At 43.1% G+C, this 22,452-nt stretch overlaps 1 protein-coding gene across 1 annotated transcript in view; it reads left to right on the top strand.

Annotated features, from left to right (window-relative positions):
• Positions 1-22,452, top strand: part of LOC144773448 (disks large homolog 2-like) — an 843,812-nt gene that overhangs the window by 772,310 nt on the left and 49,050 nt on the right. Inside the window, exon 10 of the mRNA XM_078658478.1 lies at positions 15,722-15,878. Coding sequence (XP_078514604.1) covers positions 15,722-15,878 — 157 coding nt within the window. The remainder of the gene's footprint in view (positions 1-15,721; positions 15,879-22,452) is intronic.

Raw genomic sequence — 22,452 nt, forward strand, 5'->3', positions numbered from 1 at the left:
CATTTGTGTTCACAGTACCCCTTGTTGATTGTTTCAATCGAGCATTGAATTGTTCGAAGTTAATTCTCTTAAGGATCTTCTCTACCTGCAAACGAGGAAGAATAGGAATATTCTCTCTCCCTTTGCAGATAGTGAAGGGTAGGTAACGCAAGCCTTTAACACGTCGTACCTATTTCATTCCTCATTGATTGATTGATTGTCCGAACATTGACTGTTTGGGAATTAGTTCTTTTTGGAGGTATTCCCTGTTTGCAAATAAACGTAGGAAAATCTTTGCAAGTAGTGAAAGGGTACGTAATGCGGACCTTTCTCCCCCATTGTAATCTGTCATGCCTATCTACTCCCCACTGATTGATGCACCTTTTTCACCCGGACCATTTACTAGAGATACGTCATCTGGCCCGACCAGAGAGCACCCCTAGTGAAAAAGACATATGCAATAATAACGAAGTGATCACTGTATCCTGTTAACAGAAACTTTACCATGAAACAACCTGGAAAGAAAAAAATAGGAAAACGAAAATCAGTAGGCCACTGATGAACATGAACTTTTATTAAACAACGAACAAAGAAACGATAACATAACGTAATGATAAAACCTATTAATGTCCTAGAAACAAGAAAACGTTAAAATATGCCAGTGGTGAGAGACCAGAAAAACAGTAAGAGAAACCAAATCACCCCTCGCTGTCCCACCGCCTGCCACGCCAAAAAAATCGATAGACTAGGGAAAATGCAAGTCAGTAGAACATCCGCCCCCACTCTGGAAACTTCCAAGGTGGGGCAGGGTTCCGGCTACGCCCAGCCGGGAGCAGCCCATATAAGGCAGGTCCTGCTGCCACGCCTCGGCCAGGAGATCCTAACGTAGGGTGTAGCCGGAGGAGAGGCCGAGGCCAGCGGGACCCGGCCAGGGGATTGCCTTTACAACGCTGAACAGTTGCAGGGGGGGGGGAATGTCTCCTCGACCCTCCCCTCTCTCTCCCAGTCCGGCCGCGGTGGCCCTTGAGAGTTGCAGGTAGTCCCGCCACATGCTCTTCCGGTCCGGCCACCAACGGTCGGGGGGCCGAGGCCGACGGGATCCGGCTGCAGCCGATAAACCAAGAAACCCGTTCATGGGGCCAGAGCCAGGGGCGTCCGGCCGACATCCACCGGAAGCCCGGCCCGAAGACGGACGGGACACTTCTTTCTTTTATAATGGCTGCGACAACACTGGGGGGGGATGTCTTGCACATGCCTCCGACCCCCCCCCCCTCGTCCTCATCGCCTGGTCCGGCCATAACAAATCTCAAGCGAGACGCCGTGGGGTGCACTGGGAGGGAGAGACGGTGCGAACAGGCCTCTCCTGCCTCCCCAGGTGGAGGCTTCCCAGCTGCACCCTCAGCGCTCCAGGCGCCCGGAAAAGGGTTCTTCCACTGTGGCCATGCTGCAACGTCTCGCCCGGCAGGGTGGAGCCCGTCCGCTCATGTGACCCCGCGATCGCCGGTAGCTGCCAAACTCTCAAAATGGCGGTCGACCTGGCAAGAGCGGGCCCAGCATAAAGAAATGGCCCGGTCACTGGTTGACTCCACCACCGTAGTCCTCCACGACCTTGAAAATTCTAGAGGAGCCGCGGGAGTCTCCGACCCCCGATGGGGAATGACTGCCATGATCGCCCGTGGAGTGACGAAACTGTATCCGCGGGACGTCGGCGCTCCCATGCTGGCGCCAGCCTCACTTTGAATTACTAGAATCCTGCAGACCTCACTTCCGGTGAAAGCACAGTGTGACCCGGTAGGAAAAATTATTGCACCCCCTCCCCTTTTTGACTGATAGTTCAAACCACCGATCCTTTCCTTTGCCCTTTTAACGGAACTTTGGACTGCCTCCCCCTCTTTTACATTTTCTAGAGAAAACAAAACATTAACCACTACATTAGCATAGCAGTTGACACCAGAACTGTTTTCAAATTGAAAACCAACAACATCTTCAACAGAATCCTTTTTGTTTCTGCTGTGACCCTGCTACAGCACAGGCATTGTCCCCAGCAGTAATTCTGCAATGCTGGTAAGAATAGCTGTGGTGCCTACTGGACTCACTCACCCCCGCGGCGCCCCACGCCGTTTTTTGCTGGGCGGCAACTTACTAGACATCACTTTCGTGCCATCTAGATTTCAGCGCGTTCTGCTGCCTTGGAACTATTCGCACAACAGACCGCTACTGACAAGAATATTTCATTATTGGTGCTGTCAATTTCAATAAATCTATTGGATAATTCAAAAGAAATTGCCACGGTCTCTTCGTTGTTTAAATGTTTTTACTGTTTTTGTTTTCTTGTATATATTTATATGTTATTAAAGTTTTATATTCCTACTACTTTGTTGGAGTGCTATATATTTTTAATGTGACACATAATTGTAAAAACTTTGATGTACAAAGAGTCATTCCTGGAATCTTCCGCTTCAGGCTCGGTCCCCTCCCCAATCACAATACAGGATGGTTTTCAGATAGTAGGAACACGTGTGGTGTGACGGATCTCATCGGGTGTGGGCCTTGATCTACTATAACTCCTTTGAAGAGGGGTGATTCTTTACAGCTGGGGCCATAAACTACATCTGCAGGGCTAGCTGATAGCCTGGACAATCGGACACAGAGAAAGAGGAGTGTCAGAGGGTGCGGTAGTGAATAGGGCGAAAGGGAGGTGTCGGGCGGGCACAGAGTGTGATTCTCAGGGAAGAGCAGCGCAGATGGGGGGAGGTTTATTGCCCATGCATAAGACAGAGAGCGGTGGTGACCAGTGCCTAGGGAAGATGCTTGCGTGGGTGAGGAGCCATGCTACGAATCGACAGCATGCAGAGAGTGGGTCTGGTCAAGACATCTAAAATGGCTGCCGTGCACGACAAAAGTGTGGCATTTCAAAAAAGGCAAGATGGCGCAGACAATGTTTTTCAACACTTCCTCATTTCCTTCGAATCGAACTTTAACAGACGTTGGGGCATATTACCAAAGTTAAGCGATATTTATCGCTAACGATGCTTACCAACCAATTTTTTACCACTAAGCATCGTCAGAAATTATCGAAGATAAACCTTGCTATTATCAAGGTTTATCGCAAATGCGATAATAAACGGCCGCAATGCATGAATATCGCTAAAAACTCAGCGATATTCATGCATTACCGAGCTAATGCTCTTAGCCATGTTATCCACCTCCCATTGGATAACATGGCTAAGAACTGCTCAGGGCAGGTGTTACTTTTTGGAGATATTCGCGCTTAGCGCGAATATCTCCAAAAGTTGGTAATAGGAGATAGATATCTTGCATGTTGTAATGCAAGTTATTGTGGTATATGGAACTCATACCATAATCTCTCAGGAAAGCAGAAACTGATCCTTTTGGGACCGCCTAAAAAGGCCTAGGGGGTGAGGAGTACTCTACTTTGCCCCCTTTTCACGTTCCGAACTATTTTATTTTACTCTCTTCTGTAATTACACAAAATAACAGCGATAAGATGCATCGGAGACACACAGTGAGAGAAAGGAGGCCGGAGATGAAGAAGAGATGTCAAATACACATTGGAGATAATATAGTGGCAGAAGGCAAGTAAATATGAGTAAACTTACCATGTAACATAAAAATGTTGCACTCTATACTATAAGTCTCATTTTATACTACAATCACTTCGCTACAACCTCATAAATTAAAAATAAAAATGAATAATGTCTCAAACAATTTTTGATTTCTAAATATAAATTTATTCTTCAGAATTTTCTAAATTTGAAAGAACTAGTAACATGTCCTCATCACCAATGTCCTCATTAAAAGTCTCCAATGATGATTCTTGTAACTCTATGGTCTCCAAACACTCGATAAATTCGCCATCAAGAGATTGATCAAAAAAATCATTCAAGTCATCTCCTCCTTGTGACAATATTTCATTATTGGTGCTGTCAATTTCAATCAATGTAGTGGAATCATTCAAGTCATCTTCTCGTGACAATATTTCATTATTGGTGCTCTCAATTTCAATCAATGTAGTGGAATCATTCAAGTCATCTCCTCCTTGTGACAATATTTCATTATTGGTGCTGTCCATTTCAATCAATCTAATGGAATCATACAAGTCATCTCCTCCTTGTGACAATATTTCATTATTGGTGCTCTCAATTTCAATCAATGTAGTGGAATCATTCAAGTCATCTCCTTGTGACAATATTTCATTCTTGGTGCTGTCCATTTCAATCAATCTAATGGAATCATACAAGTCATGTCCTCCTTGTGACAATATTTCATTATTGGTGCTCTCAATTTCAATCAATGTAGTGGACAATTCAAAAGAAATTGCCACGGTCTCTTCATTGTGAGCCATTTTATTTTGAAATTGCTTGCTGTAAATTGCAGAAAAAAATAATCACTTTCATTTATCGTTTTTAGTAATACATAATATAAAACTAACTTCATCAAGTATTTAGTATAACAGAAGGACTGCAAATAAATAACAGAAAACATTTTTCAAATTATCTTCAAGTGTACAACATAGTTCCCCTTACAAATTAACAACTCACCTTTTTAAAAGTAGCAGAAGTGTTAGTACTGTGTAAATCAAACACCAGAAATTCACCACCAAAAATTCCTCACAAATGTACCTCAGACTGTAGTATCACAAAATGGCTGTGGTTTCCTCTCATTTGACATATATACATAACCAATTAACTTTCATCACACACAAATACAAAACCAAAGTAACATTTTAATTGGTTCTAAATTTCAACACTTTCAAATGTGTTTTCCCCATGCAATTTTCCATAGGACATTTACATACGTCTACAGCCTGAATGGCTGAACGGAATTACACCAAACTTGACAAAATGGTACATCAAACCTAAGAGGTCAGGAAGGATCTACTATGCCCCCTTATGGTCATTTCCCCCTTCGCTTTGGCCTCCTCTTGTCTCTCAATCCTACCGAGAGACAAGATGGCGGCCGCTACGGACTGTTTGGAATGTTGACAGACGCCGGAGAACCAATCAGCTTCGCAAAGCTCCGTAACGCGAAAAGTACGCGAAGCGGAGCGCTGTTACAGATATATATCTTTTTTTGAACGTTAATTTCTCAAAATCCACTGGAGCACATATATTGAGACCTAGCAAAGGCACATCGGGCTACCAGTCCCTAATATTTTGCCAAGTTTCGTGCAAATCCATTCAGCCGTTCGATTATTATTATTTTTTTTTTTTTTTGCCCCGCGGAGCCCTTTTAAAACCTCCACATCAAACGTAGGGGGTCAGCGAGGATCTACTATTCCCCCTTATGGTCATTTGCCCCTTCGCTTTGGCCTCCTCTTGTCTCTCGATCCTACCGAGAGACAAGATGGCGGCCGCTACGGACTGTTTGGAATGTTGACAGACGCCGGAGAACCAATCAGCTTCGCTTCACAAAGCTCCGTTGCGCGAAAAGTCCGCGAACCAGAGCGCTGCCCGGTCCGCTGTTACAGATATATATCTTTTTTTAAACGTTAATTTCTCAAAATCCACTGTAGCACATATATTGAGACCTACAAAAGGCACATCGGGCTACCAGTCCCTACAATTTTGCCAAGTTTCATGCAAATCCATTCAGCCGTTCGGGCTAAAAGTGAGGCCAACCGCCCTATGGAAAACTCAATGTTAAAAACACGTTTTGGGACCCCCCTTTTTTCTCAGCCCCCCCTTGACGAACACCCCCCAAATTTTCAAGGGCTGCTCAGAAACAAAATGTTCCATTTTCCTGAAAATTTCAGCCAATTCCGTCCACAAACGCCAAAGTTATTAGACATAGAATTTTCAAAAAACCCATAGAGAAAAAATCCTAACTATATATACCTACTGGCGACCGCCAGTAGGTAATATATACATATATATATATATATATATATATATATATATTTATTCCTGTACGTCGCTCCTTTCTCCACCGGAGCATAAAGTGAGGTGCACACAAGGAGGTAATTTCCAGATATTTTATTCCACAACAAAATGGCCCGACAGACGCGTTTTGGCTACACGCCTTTGTCAATGTCGGGGAGGTAGTGATTCCAAACGCATTTATTTACAAATAAAGCTCATTACATGAATTTATTATTATTATTTTTTTTTTTTTGGGCTGTTACAATAAAACCGATGAGGGACAATTAGGTCAAGCTTTCATCGTGTGATTCTGGTGGCCATTTATTAGTGTGTAGGGAGTCCAATGTAATAAAATGTTACTCCACATTCAATCCATGATTATACATACATATGTACAAATATACAGCTTATTTACACATGAAACCAACTAAAAGGTCTATGATGTCAGTGGCCCAACCATACTTTGCCAAATACATCCCAATTCGGAATTTTGTATGCATCGTGAGCCACAGTTTACAGGGAAATATAATCCCTGTTTACTCTTCGGGCCCTGAATGGGCATCCCGCATGACCACTGTATATACGGCAAGGCAAACCTTCCCTACTCAATGTTGGCAGCGCAAGTGTCTCTGCTCCTCTAATCCTGGTTGCCCCTCTTTAGTGTGCCAAACCTTTAACCCCTTCCACGCTCATGACGAGCTCAGCTCGTCATGAGTTACGCCTGTCGTACGCTCATGACGAGCTGAGCTTGTCATGAACCGCGGCTTTTTAAAGAAGTCAGCGCACAGCGGGAAAACCCGCAGCGCGCATGGGGTTAAGTGTCCCTGTTTCTCGGTCTGTGGCAGCTCGCTATTCTAGGTGAATTCAAGTGACCTGGTGTCTACTCTCCTTATCTTTAATTCTTATAAAAGCTCCTGTCCAGTCTCATCTAAAAAAATATATATATATATATATATAAAGAAGAACATTATTATATAGAAATGGCTAACGTTAGAATTACCCTACTACCACAAATGTTCCCAATGTTCATATAAACGCACGCTTTTCTAATGTCATACTACGAAATTTGTTTCTAATATTTCATTAACTATAGAGTTCCTGGTATGATATTGTGAAATATCATGTTTCCATTTCTTTTAACGTTCAGCAATCCAAACGGACTCCTACTCTAGCGGCCTGTGCTCGGCTTGTTTACATGGTCACAGGCGACCTTTATATAATTTCCCAGGCAGACTACCACCTCTGAAGTATTTCCTATTTTATTGCAAGCTGGCAGGACTGCTTCGCCTTGTTCTGTTAGGGTGGAGGCCCTGCCTACGGATTCCAAGTTTCACATCTCTGTTGCTTGGCAACATCAGAGCATGAGGGGTGAAGCCTGCTGGCTTTTTCACATATTTTAATCCACTTGTTTTCCTTTCATTGCTGCTGGTGGTTATCAAAACAAGCATAAGGGCGGGAAAATGAGTGGCTAAGCAGGAACATCTTCCTGAGTCCATCTCGGGCAAAGAGAGTTCTGCTCCTGTGCCTTCTTCTAGGATAGACCATTTCAGTGCGGATGTGGGTTTATTACAGTTGACGACTATTAAGGCTGTAGAGGCGGTTTTTGGGGCAAGAGAAGGCCAGTCTTAAGCAAAAGTCCTTAGGTCCTCTCCTCAGGCAGACCTGGACTCTGATGGCTCGGAGGATGAGGAAAGGAGAGGAAAGTACATTTGGAGACCTGAAGATCTATCCCATCTAAAGGAACATTTGTCCTTTCCTACTGTGGTGCCTCAACCTGAAGAGAATGATTTTTTTTCTCCCAGTACAGGAGAAAGGAAATCGAGGTTCTGCCTATTCATAATTTATTTAGAGGGGTTTTAGCTAGAGAATTGGCAGAGGTAGAGAACTCTAATATTTTCAAAGTTTCTTGCTAAGAAATACCTGCTTCAGAACTTTCAGGAGGAAATTCCTACAAATATAAAGGTTGATTCTCTCCTGGCTAGTTTGGCCTCGAGCAGCAAAATCATTTTGGAGGCTGCCTCTCCTTTGGATCTGGTTGATAAAAAGATGGACAGTGCAGTTAAGAAGGGATACTCGGCCTCTAATTTTGTAATTAGAGTGAGTGCATATGCCACTTCTACAGTCCAGTCCCTCCTTCTCGACTTCCAAGCATTGGCAGAAGAACTGCAGCAGGGGAAGATGGAAATGCTAGATTGTCGATAATGGAACAGCAGATCAAATTTCTATCTTACATAACTTTTGATCCCTTATTTGTTGGTTCCGTTATCTCGGATAGACACCATGTCTGCATGTGGTTGTGGAAGGGGAACAATTCTCGGAAGTCTCTCTTTAGTCACCTTCCCCTCATGGTGGTTTTTGGTCCTCAACTTGAAAATCTCGTGAAAAATCAATTGAGGACTGCAAGCTTCTGTTCCAGATTAAATCACCTCCTAGAGGAAGGGGGTTTGAATTTAGGCAGCATTTTGGTTAAACAACCACCTCAAAAGGGGCTAACCAAGCCTTTCATGAAAGTAGTTGTGGGCATTGCACTCCCTTCGAGACAAGTCCCGGCAACAACCAGCAGGTTTTCCAGCACCTGCAGCCAGACCTAAATCATGGCTATCAGGAAGTGGGAGGAAGAATAACGTTTTTGTTTTGTTAGTCTGGGAAAGAGATGTTTCAGATGCATGGGTCATCCAATTGTCTTCTGAGGGTTCAAGATACAATTTAATCTCTTCTGGTAGTTTTCTTTGTTTCAACTCCCCTTATAATCCTCAGAAGTTCTAAGGTCTCATCAAGGGGATCCAAGATCTTTTATGTAATGGAGCCATTATTTCAGCACCAGACCAGTAAATAGGACTAGGATGCTACTCCCTGATGTTTTAGTTAACAACAGCTTCTCGTAATCTCTGTATTCTTTACAAGAGATTCAAGATGGTGAGTTTGAATACATTTTACCTCTAATTTCCTCTGGCATGTTTTTTGCATCTATTGACCTCCTAGATGTTTATTTCCACTTCCATTTTCATTCTCTGTCCCAGAAGCATCTGAGAATCTTTACACTTGACAGCACTTTCAAATCTGTGACCTTCCCTCTGGCCTTGCTTCAGCTCTCAAGGTTTTTACTAAGACTCTGGCACCTTTGGCAGGGAACCTCCATTCGTTAGGTCTGTTTGTTTTCTCCTATTTGGATGATTGGTTAATGTGTGCCTCCTCTGTTGTTTCTAAGGGTCAAGAAGCCATCCAGGTGGTCTGCCTGAAAGATCATGGTTTCATGCTTAGTTTCAGAAAATATCACTTTGGTCCTTTTCAAGAGATCCAGTTTATTAGTGCCCGGGTCATTACAAAAGTGAGGAAAGTATTACTTAACCCCCTGTGGCAACAGAAGTTAATGGATGGTTTGAAGAATCTCCTGGACTGCTATGGTAGTGTCGTGACCCGACAGATAGGGCGACAGGACGGGAGGACATTAGGACCCTGTTGGTCATTAGGGAGGTGACCAGGTCACCGGACACCACATCCGGTTAGAGACAGGAAGAAGAACAGACTGACCAGGACTGCAAGCAGGGCAGACATGCCTGTAACCAGCTACGATACCCATCAATAAAGAAAGTAGAATAACACAACCTGTGTCTCTCCTTGTGGTGTATCTTCGAGCTGCAGTGTGGACACTACAGGTAGAGGGTGTGGAACGACGTAGCAGCTGCTTTTTTACTACTGCCCTGGGCTCACATGCATCTGTATGACCTAGTCTACAACCGTCTTTCCTTTTGGACCTGATGTCTCAGAACTGTGACCTCTTTGTCCTGATGCTGCATCTGATTTATCAGAAACTGCAGTGGCAGCTCAATACATCAAATCTGGCACAAGGAGTACTGTTGAATCCTCCCCTCCCTCTGACAATAACAACGGATGACAGTGCTCTAGGTTGGGGAGCAATGTTGGAGAATCAATAAATCAATCAACCCAGGCTCTTTGGACTTTATTGGAGTTCATGATATCTTTGAACTGGAAGTAGTTGGCAGATGTTCGCAAAGCTCTGTTGACTTTTGCCCCTTGGGTCAGGGGTGAAGCAGTCCAGATCAGTACAGAAAATCACGCCATGAAGACCCACGTAAACCATCTAGGAGGTTCCACGGTCCAATGCATGGCATCTTTAGTAGTCCTCTGTCCCGATCGATATTTTGGGAGAGGACAACTTTTTTGTCTCATACGGCTACTTTTCTGCCGGTGAGGGAAAACTGGTGTGTGGAACCACTGAGCCGGTCATTCTCCTACTCGGATTCAATGTCTTTCTGTCCTCAGATTTTCCATAAGATTATAATATGATTTGGTGCTCCATGACTGGACCTGATTGTAGCTCCCCCGGATTAAATTCTCCACGGCTTCTTCTCCCTGCTTCCATGCCCAGAAAGTGTACAAAAAGTGATGGATGGAATGCCACTGGTAATTACGCAGGGCCGTATCCTAGTTGATCATTATTTTGCACACCATGACACCTCAATTTGGACGCAGTCAAATGAAAATGAAAATCTCTCTTGGTCCTGCTGCAATGGGAACAGTCCAGCCCGAACTGCTAGGTCTCTCTCAACTGAGACACAAGGAAGACAGGACAGGTTTCACCCTGGATAGGGCTCATCAGCCAGGTATTGCTTGGTTCCAGTGACAGTGTGTCACCCTAGTATTGGCGCAGTTTTCCCTATCAGGGTTACCAAGTAAAGCTGGAAAGGTGCTTTATGGGCATTGAAAAAAATGCCTGTGCATGCGAAGGCAACATTTTCCTTAAAGGAGTGGAGCAACTCATTTTATGTAAAGGTAATTGCCATTAATCATGCAAAGGATTGAGTGTGGCATCGAAGATTGCCTGCCAAATTCAAACTTTGAGGGACAGTGTACGCTGTATGTGATTCAAATTTACTTTGAGAGGAAATTCTTTTGAAATCCTTTGAACTTGCAATTTACTGGTGCGTGGTATCTCTCCAGGTCTGTGTGCCACATTGCCCTCATGAAAGCCGGTGCTAGAGAAGCATGCGCGTGCTGTCTTAGTGCTACAGAGCGGCCTACAGTGACTGGCACGCCTTGTGCTATGTGACATGTGCAGCAGGAGCCTTGGGAATGGCTACTGCACGGTTTGCAGTGACGTGCACACAGGGCCGGACTGGCTACCGGGCAGTTTTGTGTGCTGCCTAGCAGGGGGATGATTTATCCGTGGTATGGGCTTATTTCGTTGATGGGGACCTGCGTGCGCTTTGAAATAAAAAAAGCAAAACGAATTTCGTTTTGCACACACAGGTCCCCATCAACGAAATCATCTTCCTGCTCGGCAGCACACACAACTGCCTGGTAGCCAGTCCGGCCCTGCGTGCACACTTTGTTCTACATGCACCAACAAAAGACTTTAGCTGGGATTGGCTGTTGCACGACATTCAGTGATGCGCACACTTTATTCAGCATGTCTGCCAGTGATGCGTAACCGTTCAGGGGAACGCTAGTCAGCGGATTGCAGCATTTGGGAGCATGGCACTACTAGTATCATCTTTAAGGTTCAATGATACGCACACTTGTGTATATACAGATTATCATTGACATACATTCAGTGATGTGCACACTTTGAAGGATTTGCCGGGAGAGAAAAAGCTACTTCAAAGAGGAATTAAAGTCTGGAGACAATATATTCAGATTATTTGTGCATGCAAATCTGCCGTTTTAGGAGGAAGCGTTCCTTAAGCATTTATCTATTATAATCCATTCTTTCATTATAGGCCATCAGTGATCATTTCGTTACCTTTGCGATGTGTTACTTATAATTGGTCTCAGTATTAAATTGATATAAGATACAGTGATCTGCACATTTTACCAGCAATCTGTTATTCCTGTACTGTGCATCATTGTGTATCTGCTGCAATGGTGGTGACCAATATGCCTTCCCCACTAGTCTTCTTGTCAGACAAAGATGAACCTCGCATACCGTGGAAGCATTGAGAAAACTTTTGTTGACTCTTACCTTGTAGCAATATGGGTGGAGAAAGTCACAGCCACACGTAAACACACTAATTTGTTACATATTACTACTGCTACCATCCTTGTCTCCTACGTTTGAGTTTATAACAATAATATAAGGATTTTCATGGAGTTACGTTACATCTGATGAGCAGGAATAAAGACTGCATGTTAGAAATGGGGGTCTCTAGTTGGCAGAGGTAGGTACCTTTGTCCAAATAGGGACCCTTGCTTCTAGTCAGGGTAAGGGGATACACACTTTAGACAACCCCTGCGCACCCCCTGGGTATATTGACACGAGCAGACAGACTTATCCCAAAGGCAAAGTGTAAAGTATTTGTACTCAAAACACACAGTAATACAGTGAATACACCACAAATGGACACCACACCAGTTTAGAAAAATAAAGCATCTGTATCTAAACTCAACAAGACCAAAACAACAACAATACAACATACATGTAATAAGAATATGACTTTAAAAAAATGTTTTAAACAATTAGGTCTATAGAAAACTATGGATGCATGATTTCTCTAAAAGTACCTGTAGTTGCGACAAAATTCACAAGGCCAAACAGTCTCAGAGATGGGAAACGTTGAAAAAGAAAGAGATGCTTCAGTTTCTGAGACCCTGGGGAAGCGATGGGACAGTTCTGCTGCACGCAGGAGAAATGATGTGTCAAATCTGGCCTGTAGGGGGAAGTGATGCGTCGATTCCAAGAAGGTTCTGATCCACGGATGATGCATCGGGAAAAGTTGCCACACAGGTATGATGTGTGGAAATCCAGGATGCGTCGGCATCGAGCGGCGCTGTGTCAGTTTCTTCAGCCACGATCCCTCGATGTGTCGGTTCTTGCACAGGCAACAGGTGGAGCGTCAGTTGCGGCAGCGGGGTGGCGATGCATGGAGATTATTCTTGCACAGTGGTGCTGCGTCGGAAAACAGACACAAGATGAGTGATGCGTTGATTTTCTTGTAGTTGAGTTGCTTTTCCAGCTCCCAACAGCAGGAATAAACTCCAGAGTCACAGGCACCTCTTGGCAGCTCAGAACTCCCAGCAAGGAAGTTCAGGGGAGCTGCAGGTAAAGTCTTTGTATCCCCAAGACTTCAGAACAGGAGGCAAACTCTACTCAAGCCCTTGGAAATCTTCCTCAAGCAGGGGGACACAGCACACAGCAAAGTCATTGTCCTTTCCATGGCAAGAAACAGCTACTGTAGTCTAACCCCAGACTGCACACAGCAAAGAGGCAGTACTCCTCCTCCACTTTCTCCAGCTCTTCTTCTTGGCAACGGTTCCTCTTGATTCCAGAAGTAGTCTAAAGTTCAGGGGTCTGAGCCCCACTTTTTGTAGCACAAATTCCTTTGTTCTCTGGTGGCAGAGAGGCTCTTTGCCCAGCCAAAACCAGTTATGTCCTCTCTGGTGCTGCTGCCCGGCAGGAGGTGGAGACAGCATTGTCCAAGGCCGACCAGTCCCATTAAGGTGTGAGAAAATAATCTCCTCCCGACTCTAAAGGCAGCCCTGGTCTATTCAGCCAACCCCTGACTCATCCAGGAAAGGGAGGACACCCTCCCTCCCCTGTGGCCAGCTGAGAGAATGTACATCCCCAGCCCCTGTCATTCAAAAGCCAGTCAATCCACAAACCAGCAGAGGCACACAGGATGGCTAAGCAAGAAAATGCCTACTTTCTAAAAGTGCTATATTTAAACACACAATATAGAAATCATCTGTACTAAAAGATACATCTTTATATTCTGAGTTCAAGCAGACAAAACGTTATCTTCCTATCTTGTCCCAATGGGAATTTATATTTATAAGATGTTACAAATTAACTCCCATGTTTCCTATGGGGCAAGATAGCTTTTCAATGGTGAAAAACGAAATTGGTAGTATTTCACTATCAGGACGTCACACACACCAGTATATGTCCTACCTTTCGCATACACTGCACCCTGCCCATTGGGGTACCTTGGGCATACCATAGGTGTGCCTTACATCTAAGAAAAGGTGAAGTTAGGGCCTGGAAAGTGGGTGCACTTGCCAGGTCGACATGTCAGTTAACAAAGTGCGCACAGACACTGCAATGGCAGGTCTGAGATACCTTTTCAGAGCTATTCATGTGGGTGGCTCAAGCAGTGCTGCAGGCCCACTAGTAGCATTTGATTTATTGGCCCTGGCACACTCAGTACTCTTTATCAGTGAATAAAACATACCAATCATGGATAACCAATCATGTTCACAAATTACACGGAGAACATATGCCCTTTAGCACTGATAAGCAGTGGTAAAGTGCCCAGAGTCCTATAACCAACAACAACAGGTCAGGAAAAAATAGAAGAAAGAAGCAAAAGGTTGGGGATAACCCTGCAAAAAGGGCCAAATCCAACATTGCACCACTAAAGTTGCGAGCTCCAGTAGATGAGGCTGATATTGGTATCAGTTTGTTGACCTCATAACTGCACTTGGTCAAATAGAAAGTCTGATCTCCAAAGGCAATTTCCCAGCATTACTTAACCCTTCTCTAATTTTCTTAAGACACATTTTAAGATCTGTTTTTTATGTATTTTTTTAAAGTGGTGTATTTTGTTTCAGAGCAGACCTAAATGGTCTTGAATACTGTAGCTAGCAAATGTTCTATGGACACACTTATTGATAATCATTAAACATTGGAACATCAAATAATAACTCTTTAAAAGAAGACAAAAATATTTTCATATTAAATCCACATATGATTAATTTTAGCCTTCTACTGAAAGAAGAATGTGACAACAAAAGGAAAATGTGAAAGAGCACGATTGTTATTGGCATGCATAAATACTGGGTTTTGGAATATGAGGCTATTTTGGTGAAGAAAACATTGTTAGACAGTTTGCATGAGTTCTGCACGTTGACTGCCCCTCTTGAAAGCGAGATGAAATTAATTGTTAAGACTGAGAACGATGGTTGCCTATTGCTTGCACTTTAGCTAGAAACTAACCCCAGGCGGAGCTGGTGTAGTGAGACTATGCGGAGGACCAAGGATTTGGGGTAAAACTCAGTGGACCTCCGCTCCGCCACCCGCCTCCACCCCCCCCCCAATGAAAAACAGTTACACATTAATTTAAAATTTAATAAAAACACACTTACCTGTACTGCGGCATCCCCGAGCTGTCCTCCTCTTCCTCGCTGTCTCTTTCCTATGTGGGACGTACATCTTGAGAGACCTGAGCGCACCCAGCCCATTTCTCGTAAGACGTCTTGTGAGATATGCTCAAGGGCACGCATGTCCACATGCACAGTTCTCTCAAGATGTACGTCCCATGTAGGAGAGAGATGGCGAGGAAGAGGAGGGCAGCCTGCCTGGGGACGCCGCAGTACAGGTAAGTGTGTTTTTATTTCATTTTAAATTAGTTTGTAACTATTTTTTATTAAGGGGGTGGAGGCAGGGAGCCTATTGCAGGGGGGGCGGACTGGCTACCTCCGCTCCGCTGCAAAGTCAGAGTTTAGCCCTATAATGTGCGTTCCCAGCAGAGCACGGAGTGGGCAAATGTCCGCAGACTCCGCTGGCGGAATGGAGTTTACACCCAGGGTTACTAGAAAATCCATCTGGGAACTTAGAAATCTTTTTAAGAATGTGATTGATTTTATTTTAATTACTTGCATTTTACTCAGGAATAATGTACTTTATTACCTCGTGTGGATCAATTATTCAGTGGGAATGGAGGTCTGACCCGTTTTATCTTTGCTCTCTGTATAATGATGGATACTTTTAAGATGCTGTGCTTTTATGGCTTATCAATGCTATGAACCGAATAAAGTTACTTTGGTTGGATTTCATTTGATATGATACAGAGACAAATAGTATTCATTTGCAAAACTCAAGTCAATATAATTTGCTTCCCTAGGGAACCTCGAAAAGTAATCTTGCACAAAGGGTCTACAGGACTTGGGTTCAACATTGTTGGAGGCGAAGATGGAGAGGGAATTTTCATCTCCTTCATTTTAGCAGGAGGACCAGCAGATCTCAGTGGAGAGCTGCAGAGGGGAGATCAAATCATATCAGTAAGTGGCGACATTTTTCATAAAGAGTGTGAATAAGAACATGTATAAAAAGCATGCATTTGTCTTTGTTTTATAATACCTTGTGATTATGCATATTAACAGTACCATCGTGAAGAAGAGTTCAGTTCACTTGACGATATTTTGTGGATTTTTCAGACCTTGCAGAGTGGCCATGATTCATTGGAGGTGAAGGCTCGAGGGTATCTTAATGCCCCCGCCTACAATGATAATCGATATTACAGTAGACTCTGCATCTGCTTATATGGTTTCTGCAAAGATGTTGTCTTATGTGCATTAATTTTAAACACGTACACTTAGCCATAACCAGAGCAATAAGTTTGTGTAGTGAGTTAGAAGCAAAATATCTAGGATTTGTGAGGATTGCTCCAGCTGTTTTCTTCTATAAACAGATTCTAAAATGTAATATGTGATAGAATAAACATTATTTTCGCGATCGGTTACACTGTACTATGGTGCTAAAATGAAATTTGACCTTTGCACTGTACTAACAAATGTGTGTATCTGTGCTTATTAGTGCAAGTCGTTCCAATAACTGTGTTATTGGGCCATGTTTATTTTCAGAGTCAGCATAAATATGCATATATATTAAAAACGTTGTAGACCATGACGTATGCCCACACATGCATTGCTCATGACATCATACCTAACAACTCTGATTTCATCTCAAAAGACAGCGCCAGTAACAACCCTTATGAAATCTCAAGTATTTGTAAACTGCATACCAGGCCTCAAAGATGATTAAACATAGTACATTGGCACTGAAGTTTGGCAAGAAAGAGAAAGATATATATGCCGTTGTTGGATCAACATGTAAGGGACTCCTCTGTTCTAAACTCTAGCATAAAATCCATAATATAACGTTTTATCATAAGGCATGAATCAGCTCCAACATTTAGGAACATAACAGGTGCGTTAGCATAAGCAAATAGTAAAAGAAGGCAAATTGAGAAATTGATGTAAACTCTGTGCAGGGAGTTGTGCATCAAGTCATCTCCTACCACATTTCCAGTGCTCTCTGGAAAAAGAATAAGCTATTATAAGGAATATGAAGACCTAAACTCACTATTGTAGATCTGTGACAATATCAAACTAGTGCACAGTGCTCCCAATGGTCAAACTGTGGGGTGCCACCACTTGAAGGGCCGTGCCGTGTTCCCGTGGAGGCGCAAACGCCTCAGTAAGAACTTGTAAATGAAAATGTCCTGGATTAAATTCTGCTTCTAGAATTGATTTTTTTAAAATCTCACACCACTGGGAACGAGGCAAGACTTATATTCTTGCAAAGCCATATTCCGAACATTCGATTCCAGTGATAGAGATCAAAGTCAATCTTGCTAGGCAAGAATATACTCAATGGACTTTAGACAAAACGTTATTAACCGAGGAAGAATGGGGCATGAGTATGTGGATTAAATTAAGGATTTTTGAGAAATAAATAAGGGATCTGCCTCTTATATGTCTATCTGGGAAGCTTGCAAGGCTTTTAATAGGGGAGAGATATTATCTTACAAGGCCAATGTATCTAAATTAAGGAGGATGACTGCTATGGCTCTACAGCGTGATTTCGATCAAGCAGTTTATAGATACATAATCGATTATTTTCAGAACTCGAAAAATAGATTGGTATAAGCCAGACATGATCTAAATGTTGAAGCAAAGATCATAATCAACCCCTAAACTGTAGGATCACTACAAATTAGATGGGACACTCGACAAGGATGCCCGATGTCACCTGTGCTTTTTGCATTATTTATAGAGCTGCTTGTCTCTTTGCTACGAAAGATCCACAAATCAAACCACCCTTGTCCAGACCCCCCAAGCTTATGCTTTTTGCAGATGACATAATTATATATCTGGCTGCAAAAAAGCAAAATATCTTGGATGTCTTTACATTTTTTTTTTTTTAAATCAGATTTGGGGGGTTATAAAAATCAATCATTTCAAATCCGAGATTTTGCTTTTTAATTGTTTGGATCATATTCTTCCATTGGATATGCGCTGCCAAGTCTGTACGACCGGTTCAATCAGATACTTAGGGGTTTATGTGTCACATGATTTTTCGTAGTTATATCAACTCAATTATGAATCTACACTCTCCAAGGCGAGAAATCTCTTAAAACAGTGGCAGGTCTTACCACTCTCTTTAATAGGAAGAGTTGCTAAAAATGATGATTTTACTTCTTTTTGTTTTTGTTTTTTCAAATGTATTAGTTAAAGTTTCTTCCACGTTTTTCATGATTTAGACCAAATGCTACATTTTTTTTTGTTTGGTCTGGCAAGAAACCTCGAACCAAACTTGAGAATTTACATTCAAGAAGGTGGTCTTGAACTTCCTCACTTTAAAAATTATTATCAAGCTGCGTTGGATTGGTGTATAAGATCAGCTACTACATCTGACCTCGGAGGCAATTACTACTTGAAGCAAATGCTTCTTGAACCTGCGTCCAGGTTATTCCATTTATTAAAATTCCTAGGCTCCTGAAGCGTAGCCAGTATAAGACGTCTCAAAATATTTCGGACAGATTTTCTCAGTTGAAGGAGGAATTTCTGTTTATTGCCTTCCATCCTGAAATTTTAATTGCACATAGCAGTAGGATAGGCCTCCATTTAAATATAAAAGATATAACAACTTGGGACGAGGTGGGGATGCATTGCTTTAAGGTCTTTCTTATAGAAGGCACATTGAAATCCTGGAATCAAATAAAATTGACCAATTCGGGACTCTGCTCTTCATAACTGTTTTCCTTTTTTCAATTCTGACAATTTTTAGCCAAATATCAATTTCCCCCAGATACCCTGACAAATTCAGTTAGCTTTAACTATTATGTGAAAGAGACTGGGGGTGTAGGAAACTGGTACCAGATTCTACTTGAATCTGGTACATATAAAAGTAGTACCACAAGTGTTTCAAATGTTTCAAAATGCCATAGGCTGTAGGGCAGATTTGTAAACATGGAGAGCATATAATACCTGGACGCATAAAGCCATAAGAGGGGCTAATTGTAAACCTATGACTTTTTTTTGCAAGTGGCAACTTTCTTATACCCCATCTTGTCTCCATAAAATGTACCCTTCTGTCTCGGGAACATGCTTTAGATGTAATTGCCATAACTGAGACTGGTTTCATATTTGCTTTTTATGTCCAGTCTAAACGGAATTTTGGAAGCAGATCTTCCGTTGGCTTGGCAACAAACTCCCAAAAAACTTAACCCTTGACCCAATTATTGTCTTTCTAGGAATTATTTATACACTTAACTTATCTATCGATGACAACAGTATATTTTTGTTGCATAATTTGTTGCTAAGTCATTTATTCTGTAAAAATGGAAAACGGCGGAGTCCCCAACCTTTTTTCAATGGCTACTTAAGATGTCTCAAATAGAGTCAAAAGAAAAACTATACTCACAAAGAGCGGGAGCTTTAGGCAATTAAAAAAAGAATCTGGGGTGAGATGTAGATTTGTGTTTGCTAATATCTTTGAAAAGCGAGCATGATATAATGAACTTCTAGTAAGCCTATGATTACATAGATTTTTATTTAAGCATATTAGATGGCTATTTATTATGTATTATGCAAAACTGTGCTATTGAAATTCTGATGAATTGTTTATCTATGCTTGTTTTGTTTTCTACTAACTGCAGCCATAAAAAAAGAGAAAATGTCCTGGAAGCACAGTTTTGTTTATTTACTTTGTTTCCAGGCGGTCTTCGTTTAGAAGTAGCAGTTGAAGTGCATGGCGGGGTTTAGCTGAATATTATATTAATAATAACTAATCAATAAATGTGCATCCTTAATTTATCCCTTGAGATTACTCTTAAAGAATGGAGGGAAATGTGTGTGGTCTGAGGACTATGCAGTAGCCTTCCAGCAGATAAAGATTCAACTTGGAAGTCTACCAACCCTAGGACATTTTGTTGTGCGGAGGAAGACTGGTTTGACCCTGGATGCCAATCTCAAGGGCGTAGGAGCAGTTCTTTTTCAGATTGATAATGGTGTGGAGAATGTTATATCTTTTGCCCCAAGAGCTCTCAGAGGGATGACGTTAACTATTCAGTGATAGAGCATGAACCGTTGGCCTGCACTTGGACAACACAGCAGTTTACATTTCTGATCATAAATTTCGGGTTCAAGTTTTCTCATTATTATCAAGGTGTCACCTCCATGATTGAAAGGTGGTTGGGACAGGTTTGTGAGTTCAATCTCGAGGCCTGTATTTTTCCGGATTGAAAACCAAAGTAGCAGCTTGTCTTTCAAGATTGACAACCACTAAATGCATTTCCGAGGAAATGTCCAATGAAGACAAAATGGTTGTGTCCATGAAACCTTTTTTTGTGGCTAAAGTCAGAAGCAGTGAATAGAGAAATGGCAGCCGGCGACTGTGAAAAACATGGAGTATAACGTGTCATGTCCTGACATAAAGAATGACAGACTCGTGCTTTCTCTTAACTGAGCTTTATTCAACACGTCTGTTCCAGTCCCTGTCCCTACTCTATCTGCCCCTTTCCTGCCACTGCTCCTCCTCTTCCTCCAACCCCTAGACTCCTCCCATCCCAACTACTAGAACATGTACATCATCACATCTCCCTCTTTGTTAGCAAAGAACGTTAAACATTCTCAATCCATCTCTTCAATTAGTCTCTTTGGCTTAAGTATGTCTCTTCGTGATCTGAGACGCGTTCCAACGTCTGTAGGCACATCTTCCTGTGGCCTGTCAAGTCTCTGGGTTGGACTCGGTTGACTCAGTCCTTCAACATCTCATTGGGCTGTATTCCCATCAAGTGCCTCTCTCATGCTTGGGGTACATTTCTGAAAATGAGACATGTTTCGGGTAATTCTTCTTTGCTCAGACTCAGCAGTGATCATGGTTCCTTTTTGTTAAGTGATGATCAATGGCTCTTTCTTGAACCGACAATCCGTCTTCTTGGTCTGCTCTTTTTTGACCACTACACAGTCTCCTGTCTGAAGGGAGGGAGACTTGGCGCGTCGTCTGGTGTCAGCATATGCTTTCATCCGGCTCTTCCCTGCTCGGTCAGCTCTTGCTGTCTCTCGATGGGTGCGTGTTGGGGGCACCGGATCTAAAGCTCCTTCCCACGTCGGGATCCTGGTCCCAATGGGTTGCTCTAGCATGAGGGTAGCAGGACATTTTCCAGTGGTGGCGTGAGGAGTAGTCCGATACGCTCTGAGCACTTCGTTCAGAGCTGTTTGCAAATCTTTCTTTTCCAACGTGGCCTGTTGAAAAGTCTTTTTCAGGGTGGCCATGAACCTCTCAATGGTACCATTGGCTTGTGGCCACAACGGTGTAACCTTCCTATGCCGAAAGTTTAGATGTTTTGCAAATTCGCTGAACTCATGACTATTGAAAGGAGGACCATTGTCTGTCTTGAGTTCCTTGGGAACACGGGAACACCCCATGCGGCAAATACTTCGTCTAGCACAGGACTCGTGCTGGAGGCGTTGGTTGAAGGCACGAACCGAGCCATTGGGAATCTCGAGTATTCGTCCATGATAGCCACCACGTAACGACCTGACTGGAGGGGTCTGTAGAAGTCCATGGCTAGTTCCTGCCATACCCCTTTGGGCAATGGAGTCATCTGAAGAGGAGCTGGAGGCTCTCCTGACTTCACCAGTTGACATTGGGGACAGTCCTTCAGAGTGAGCTCAATCATTTCATCGAGTTGCGGGAACCAGACTCTTTCCCTTAGAACTCTCTTTGTGGCAACAACTCCCCGGGGACCTTCGTGTGCGAGGTTGACCACTCCTTGACGTAGTTGTCTCGGGATGACAATCCGATGGTCCCTTAGCAGGAGCCCCTCTGAGGTAGCTGACAACTCGTCAATGACATGTCGGAAGGCTTACATTTCCTGACGTACTTGTGGGTCACTTGTTTCATCCTCACTATCCTTTCTCCAGCGATGTGGGCGCAGCCGGCGCACTACCTTCTGAAGGATATTGTCCTGTGCCGTGGCATCCTTAATCGCTTCTAATGGGACTGCTGGTGGTCGGGCTACATCTACCACAAAGTGGATATATTCCTCAGCCATTGACGGAGGTGAGTCATGGGATGCTTGACGGTGCCTGGACATGTAGTCCGCCGGATTCTCACCTTTCCCGGGTTTATGAATGATGGTGAACGTGTATTCCTAATTATAACAAAGAAAGGGGGTCCAAGGGAATATTTTACGACCAACCAATGCTACAGCCCTAATAATTACTTGAATACCAACTTGAGAATAGCAAGGGGTCAGAAAAGTGAGTGTATTTATTATCCAGTGATGATGTGTGCTATGACCAATAAATAGCGAAATCTGTCGCTGGGTCTCTCAGAGGTGCTTAAAGAGATCCCATCAGACTTCCACCCTGTACCGCCCTACATCATTTGGGAACCTTCAATTTGCACATGGGGAATCGAGTGCCCAGTGCCAGATTTGGCCAGACTCAGCCAAATCTAACACATCAATCCCAAACCGTTTGTGATGTAATCTGTATTGGGTATCAGGAGGTAGCTGAAAAGCAGTGCTAAATTATGTAAACCAAAAAGTGTATAAAGTGCAGT

The sequence above is a fragment of the Lissotriton helveticus genome, chromosome 8 (assembly GCF_964261635.1).
Source record: "Lissotriton helveticus chromosome 8, aLisHel1.1, whole genome shotgun sequence".
NCBI lineage: Eukaryota > Metazoa > Chordata > Amphibia > Caudata > Salamandridae > Lissotriton > Lissotriton helveticus.